Source organism: Arachis duranensis, chromosome 5 (genome assembly GCF_000817695.3).
Source record: "Arachis duranensis cultivar V14167 chromosome 5, aradu.V14167.gnm2.J7QH, whole genome shotgun sequence".
Lineage (NCBI taxonomy): Eukaryota > Viridiplantae > Streptophyta > Magnoliopsida > Fabales > Fabaceae > Arachis > Arachis duranensis.
This window is the reverse complement of record NC_029776.3, coordinates 12,346,842-12,354,624: the sequence shown is the minus strand read 5'-3', so window position 1 is coordinate 12,354,624 and position 7,783 is coordinate 12,346,842. Positions and strand designations below refer to the sequence as shown.

Here is a 7,783-nt window from a genome sequence, read left to right as displayed (position 1 = left end):
CAATTTCACCATAAAACACTACTAAATGCTATACTTTACCTTTCCATCACAATTTAACTAATTCAACACCTATATCAATCAATTCCTCCTCCATAAACTCAACAATTCCACAATTTGTACATCAATATTCCAATATTAACAACTTGAACAAAATCTCACCACTCATAAGCATCATTTATCATACCACATCAAAAATTCTCATAATTACAATAATTCAACCTCAACATCAACAATTCCCATCACAAATCATCAAAACCATCACAAGCATTAATATCATCACATATTATCAATTTAACAATTGTCAGCAACCAAATTCAATTCTATCCTAAGGTCCACTAGCCTAAGTGTCTAGAAATATTATATATTATATAGAGAAAACCAAAACCATACCTTGAACTATTTTCAATATGTGTTATACACCAAATTTGTGTCCAAATCAAGCCTCCAATCACCAACAACTTATCCAAAGCTCCAATAATTCACAATTCAAGCTAGACATACATAATTTGTCATAAATCAATACCAAGGGCTCATCAAATTCAAAAATTTACAAGGTAAAGAGTTTCCTTACCTTTTTTGATGGTGTTTGGGGGCATAAACCACCAATAGCCCAACCTTAGATACCACCTAATCAAATAAAACACAAAATTTCACTCAAAACCAACACCTACATTTTTGAATTTCTTAAGGCTTCAGAAAGGAGAGGAAATTTCAAAATCTTACCAACACAAGTTAAATGAAACTAACGGACTCGGTGAGAGCTTGCGTAGCCATTGACGACACGCCAATCGGAGCACCGTAGCTCGAGTTATGACTACTGGAAGTGGAAGATGAATAGTAACATTCTCCCCTTTTGCTCTCTTCTCTCACTTCTCTCTATGCAGCTGGGTTTGTTGTATTTATGAGTATTGAGTGCTGAATGGGTTATGTTTGGAGTTTTATATGTGTTGGGCTGGGACCCAACTTGGGTCCGATCCAACCCGTTAGCGTTTTTGGCCCGTTTGTCCCAATTTTGGGTCAAACCTTTAGAATTAGCACCCAATTTTCAACTTTAATTATTTTCCTAAGTTTTTCTACTGTTTTTAGTGCTCTCTCACAATACCCGACAGATTTAAGCCGATAATGTCGACTAATTTATCGGTACACATTTTACGTAATTTTCTGCAGAAAATTACATTTTCCAACTCAGAAAAATCTACTGAGTCCAAAAATCATATTTAAATTTTCTAATTAATATTCTAAATTTTTGGATCCTATTTTGGGCAACTAAATTATTTACTTAAGCGGTTAATTAATTGCGGTTCTTACATTCTCCCACCCAATAAGAAATTTTGTCCTCAAAATTTAGTGATTACCTGAGAATAGCTCGGGATAATCCTTCCGCATCTTGGACTCCAATTTCCAAGTATGTTCTTCCACTCCTGCTCTCTTCCAAGCTATCTTAACCAATAAAACTTTCTTTCCACGTAATTTCTTCACACTAGTGTCGTCAATCCGCACCGTTGTTACTTGAAAAGTCAAGTGCTCCTTTAGCTCAACCGATTTGGGTTCTAATATATGAGCCGCATCCGACGTGTACTTACGGAGTTGTGACACGTGGAATACGTCATGTAAGTTAGACAAATGCGGTGGCAATGCTACTTTATATGCCACCGGCCTGATTTGCCTTAAAATCTCAAACGGTCCTATATACCTCGGATTCAAATTCTTCATCTTAATCGCTATTCCAATCCCAGTTGTAGGAGTAACTTTCAGAAATACATGCTCGCCTGCTTCAAATTCCAACAGTTTCCTTCTTTGATCCGCATAACTTTTCTGTCGGCTCTGTGCAGTCAAGATTCTAGCTCTAATCTGTTTGATCTTCTCAGTGGTCTTTGCTATCAAATAAGGCCCTAACACACTTGCTTCACCGGCTTCGTACCAATACAGTGGAGACTGGCACTTCTGTCCATACAAAGTCTCATACGGAGCCATCCCAATACTCGCATGAAAGCTGTTATTGTACGCAAACTCCACCTAAAGCTAATACTAAATATAACAAAATTGAAAAGGGATTTGATGAATAACCCGAATTTAGAAATAAGAGGGAAAAAATAGAGAAGGGGAATGGAGGTGCAGTGGTTGTCAGTGTTCTGACGGTGACAGAGGTTCTGATTTGCGATGAAGAGTGGTGCGGCGAGGCTAGGTAGTGATTTGACAGTGTTCCGGTGGAGCCAGACAGCAAAGAAAATGAAGAAGAAGAAGACTGTGGTGACATTGGTGGACAAAGCGGCGCTAGTGGACGGAGCGACGATCGGAGATGGGAAGGAGCCGAGAGGCTTAGAGAGAGAGAGAGAGAGAGAGAGGCGATGGGTTAGAGAGAGAGAGAGAGAATTCAAAATGAGAGAGAACAAGGTTTGCGCTCTCAATTTAGGGCACTGTTATTGTCGAATTTACCGGCAAATAAATCCGATGGTAAAGCTTTACGTGTTACCAAAACGAATCGTTTTACTAATCAAGGTCACCGTTAGATATATCCGACGGTAAATCCTAATGATCATGAAAATTTTTTTCTTTTCTTCCTCCAAATATTGCTCGTGGATTTTTCGTCGAAAAAATAAATTCGATGCTAACTTACTAACACGACGAAATCATCATAAATTCTGCTAATAAATCTCCCGGTAATAGTGGCGCTAACGTACGACGATAAATTCGACGGTACGCAGTATTTTTCTTATAGTGACACTTTGCATAAGCATCCATCAATTGGTCCAAACCCCCAAACACCCATCAAACCCTCTCTTAATCACAAAACCATGAACGCCTTCGGTAGTTCTCTTCTGGCGCACCCGAGAACAAGCCGAAAGCACCGAACTTACAACTATTGGATCCACAAAACCATCCCCTCCTCCTGAACACACCCTGCATTCTCAATCTCCTCAACTAACAGCTCCTTAAAGAAGCGAATGTCCTCAGCAGTGCAACTATTTTGGACATACCCGGCAATAATTGAAGTCCAAGACACCACATTCCTTTGGAAAATTTCGTCGAACAATTTTGGGGCGTCTTCCAAAAGGCCACACTTAGAGTACATATCAAGTTATCAACTAGAATTGACGAAACAAAGAGATCCAAAGATGAAAGCCTATTGATGGGTCTGTTTTCCAGCGTAAAGGTCGTAGAGCAAAGAACAAGGTTTGATGGCGCAAGGGAAGGTGTTGTGGTTGGGAATGAGGGAAAGCTTGCACATGGAGGAGAAGGCACGGAGGACCTCGAGGGAGTCACCGCATCGGGTGAGGTTGACAATGAGGGAAAGCAAATGATATCCCTTCGCAGGCTATGCAGTTCAAGAAACTAAATCCTGGAGTAGCTCCATCGATGAAGAAAGAAAGAAAGAAGAAGAGGAAGAATGGAAGTGAAGAAGATGACCGAGTGTGTTTGTATTTAATCACACTTTCTATTAGCAAAAGAAATCTCTAAACGACGTCGTTTTGGGACGGTCCAGTGTGGCAAAATTTTAGCTACGTCAACACCGAAAATGACAGTGATCACTATGGTGTCTGGAATTCTATCTGGAGGACCACTATTAAAAAATTTGAATCTCGAGAACAATTTTAAATAATCGCATGAATTTCAGGAATTATTATGGGATTTACCCTTGTGTGGGATGATCCCACTTTCAATAGCTTCCTTGATCGAAAAACGGAAACAAACCAAACTTCAATTAAGCTTGTATTGTTGATTCAACTTGCATCTACTTATGTTGTTGTTGTTTTAATTAAGCTTTTGTCATCCGTATCTGGTTTTGGACAGTTATTTAATTTATAGTTTTATACATATATTAATAGTATAATAGGAGCATACGCCATTTTGGTTTTTGTGCTATCTTAAGTTTCATCAATCTCACATTAAAATACATGATTTGAAAGCTTCCATATTGGTTACAAACATGTTTGATAACTTTGTAGGATTTAATAAATAAATTAGTTTATGTTTAAATGTCAAAAATATAATTGATTACCTTGTGCTTCAGATGATACCTTGTGATAATTTTATTTAAAAAAATAAACAAAATAAAATAATATGTTGCATGTGATAGTCATTTTAACTATCCATTGACGACAAATTTTATCTCTTCACTATTTTCTCTCTTCACGCTATCATGCATCTTTTTATTTTACGTTCCTGCCTAATGCTTATACTTGCAAGTTGATATTTTAATTCTTATTTAATTAGAAGCAACTACTTTTTTTGTATTATAATGAGGCTAAAGAGATGTCTAAAGAAAACTAATTACAAATTAAATAGGATAAGAAAGCTTCTTGTTTATTATCATTTAAGATTCTTATGATTTCTCTAGGAAGTATATTCTAAAAATAAAAGATAATTAGTCTAATAAAGATGCTAAAAACATCTTTTTATGAGATGATCTTTATTTAAAAAGTATGACTTATTTGTTTAGTAATATTTTAAATAAAGATAACACTTTTACTTTAAATAAAAATTAAGCCCTACAACTTATTATCTAATGTTCAAAATGAAGTATCTTCATATAATGACAATCATAAAATCTTCATTGGAATAGCCACCAAAATAAAATTCTATCTCAAGATCTAAGCTAATTTGAGTTAAGAAGTCTGCACATTTATTTCTCCCTTGGTATATATTTATAAAAAGAATCTCCCAATTTTTCTTTTTCCAGCAATTAATTCTTCTCAAAAGGACATTTGGATGTTTGCTCAAATCCCATTTCCCATTAATTTGGCTAAGGAAAAGTATATGAATAAAGAGGTTACCAGCAAAAAACTAAACAAAACCACATTAATTTATATTAATAATTAATTAATTTTAAAAAATTTAAAAAATTTAAAATTGATTAAGTAAACCTAATTAAAACCTATAAAAATCCTCCTCTTTTCTCTCACATTAACCTACCCACCTCCAACAATCACACACATAGATCCCTCTCTCTCACTGTCAAGCCCTCTTCTGCAAAACCGTAATTCTTTCACTTATTTTTTCCATTCTTTGCCTTGCACCTACCGTTTGAGGATCGCTTGATATCTTCACGTTCTTCCTCTTCGGCTTCTTCGCAACCTCTAATCCCAAGTTCACAGGCCGAAATGCCGCAGCTCTATATATCATCTCCTTCATCTGTGTTATGGCCTCTGGATCTGGTTTGTCAATGGTGGAATACGATGAATTCGGCTGCTGGAAGTTGATGTTGGATGATGAACCACCACACTATTTATTGTTGTTGTTGTTGTTGTTGTTGTTGTTGTTGTTGTTGTTGTTGTTGTTGTTGTCCTATCTTGGTTTCTTGAATCTTGGTAGAGGATTCTCTTTGATAAGCTTGAGGGCGCCGCTTTCAGTGGCGAAAGAAGAAGAATTGTAGAAGATACTGAAGTAAGGACCAGTGGTGGTGGTTGCAGCAGCAGAAGAAGAAGTTTTGATAAGGTCATATTGGTCATTGATGATTGTCCTCTTTGAAGCTTGAGATACTGTTTTATCGAGCTCGTTATTATTGATTTGATGACGGTGATGATATTGCATGTTGTTCTGTTTGTTGGAAACATTATTAGTTTCAAATTAGCTAAGAGGAGTCTTTGAACAATTACAGAAATATAAAAAAAAACATTCATTTAATATGAAAAAATATCCTAATACTTAACAAAAGAAATATCCAGTTATATTTTAACAAAAATAATTAAATATCTATAAATTAAAAAATATGAAATTCTTAAAAAAATAGAGACATTCACATTTGTAATACAAAAAAATTCAAAAAATATATAAAAGCACATCCATGTAGTATGAAAAAGAAACATTCTGATATTTAGCAGAAGAAACATCCATATATATTAACTCGTAGAGATTTTGGATTCACCCATAGATAGTTAGCTGGTTTTTTGCTAATACCCTTTTAGTTCCCTAGCATTGTTGGCTTGCTAATTACCACTTGGGAGTCACACTGCACTACTAATATTTTTAATGCCCATAGTCCATGCAACTTCAATTCCTTCCTCAATATCCCAAAATTTTACTTTGTACGCTGAACGATTCCCAACAAAATGAGAAAAACCTACTACCCATCTTCCGTTTACGTCTCGCAGCAGCTCCCCGCAGCTAGCTTTGCTCGTGTTTCTGTCCCTCAAATTGTCTGTGTTTAGCGCTGTCCATCTATCTTGGCGGTGGTGGAGTCCAACTCTAATGTGGATCTCCTCTCTTTTCTTCATGGTAATCCTTCTTTTTCTCTTATTGAATGCTTCTTTTAATTCTTCTATTCCTTTCAGGATTAACTTATGAGTTTGGAGTCTTTGATAATTTTATTCATTTATTTTTCTTCTTCTCCATGTCCACAATTTTAAGCAAGTAGTAATAAAGATGTCTAGCTAATTGTGTCTTTGGCTAAGACCCAATTGATTATCTAAATTGAGAGTTATTCAGTGTTGCATATTGTTATTGAAGAATTCCATTGCAATTTTAGTTTGATAAGCTGCTTTTACGTTCTTGACACCTTTGGACAGTCTCTGATAGCGTGGATAATGTCCCCCTCACTAACGTTACAAATTGAGCAGATTCCACTACTCCCAAATAGAGGAGCTCTCCTTTTGTAAGTTAAAATTCTCCCATGTATAATTTTTCAGATGACTGTTTTAGATTTTTGGAGTTCTTCCTACTTTCAAATTTTTGTCTAATAATTTTGACTGAATTTTATCTAATATTACAGAACTTTATATGTAGTTACTATAGAAAAATCTCCATTTTCTGTATGTCTCCATCCAATTATGTTTTTTTCTTTTTCCATGCATAAACTAGTTTTTACTTGGATTTGGCAGGTTGATGTGATAGGTTTTATTGACGATCCTTTTTCTTATTTTTGGGTCACACAAAAAATCTTACACTAACTTGAATTGAATTCCTATCATCGTGTATATAATAGCATTCTTTGTCATTTATGATCAATCCTTCCCCTCTCTCTTTTATTCCTTGTTTGACGGTAGAGCAAGTGCATAATATGGAAATATGAAAACTACTTATAATACATACAAAAAAAAATAAAAAAGTAAGGAAATATTTCAATGCAATTTAGTCTTTAAAATTTAAAAGATTAGTGTGTAGAAATAATAAATATATTTTAGATATTAATTTTTCATTAACTTGTTTGGGGATTAAATATTTAAATTGATAAAGATAATGTAATTGAATATTATCCAACTCCAATTTGTTTGATGTCTATCATTTATCACCGGTAAATTTTAAAATATTAAATTTAACGGTGCTTATATATTTTTTTAAAGTGTTTGAAAATGTTATGGGTAGTTCTGGAATGTTCTAAAAAAGATTTCAAAAGATTCTAGAAAGTATAAAAGCTCATGGGACATTCTAGAAGAGTATAATATATGTAGAAGTATGAAGAAAGATGTAGAATAATCTAAAAATATTTAGAAAAATATAGTAGGTTAGATATTAGTTATGGAAGTTCTAGAACTTCGATCTAGACTATTGATTAGATTTAATGCTAAGCATCCATTAAAGAGGTGGATGGGGGATGGCTATATAAATAAGGGGTGAGAATTTGAGTTTAGATATGTGAGTCATTTATAATAATTACTCAAGTAATAAAGAGTTTTTTTAATAAAGTTTTATTTCTCTTGTGTTATTAACGTTTTTGCTAAATATTGAATATTAAGCTAACTTGGTCTTAGTTCAAAAAATTAAATAAATTTGAGTAGTAATACAATAATGTTGGAGTGTATACACAGTCGTCACATATTACCACATGAGCGATTGAAAATAAGGT

General features: G+C 34.4%; 2 protein-coding genes across 2 annotated transcripts; both read right to left on the bottom strand.

Moving 5' to 3' along the window:
* Positions 1-1,344: 1,344 nt before the first annotated feature.
* On the bottom strand, positions 1,345-1,974 carry LOC107488102 (uncharacterized). The gene has a single exon (XM_016108797.1). It carries the CDS (start codon positions 1,972-1,974, stop codon positions 1,345-1,347), a length of 630 nt encoding a protein of 209 aa, XP_015964283.1.
* An 886-nt stretch (positions 1,975-2,860) lies between these two features.
* LOC107488101 (transcription factor HEC2-like) lies at positions 2,861-5,133 on the bottom strand. The gene is made up of 2 exons (XM_016108796.1): positions 5,023-5,133; positions 2,861-3,061 (listed from the first exon to the last, which is right to left on the bottom strand). The coding sequence occupies exons 1-2, from the start codon at positions 5,131-5,133 to the stop codon at positions 2,861-2,863; spliced, it is 312 nt and encodes a 103-aa protein (XP_015964282.1).
* Between the last annotated feature and the right edge of the window lie 2,650 nt (positions 5,134-7,783).

What these genes read in the sequence shown, in the direction of transcription:
- LOC107488102 (XM_016108797.1), bottom strand. Translation starts at nt 1,974, where the DNA reads ATGGCTCCGTATGAGACTTTGTATGGACAGAAGTGCCAGTCTCCACTG.
- LOC107488101 (XM_016108796.1), bottom strand. Translation starts at nt 5,133, where the DNA reads ATGAAGGAGATGATATATAGAGCTGCGGCATTTCGGCCTGTGAACTTG. An exon ending in TATCAAGCGATCCTCAAACG is followed by an intron (nt 3,062 to 5,022) that starts GTAGGTGCAAGG and finishes ATGTACTCTAAG; the next exon opens with TGTGGCCTTTTGGAAGACGC.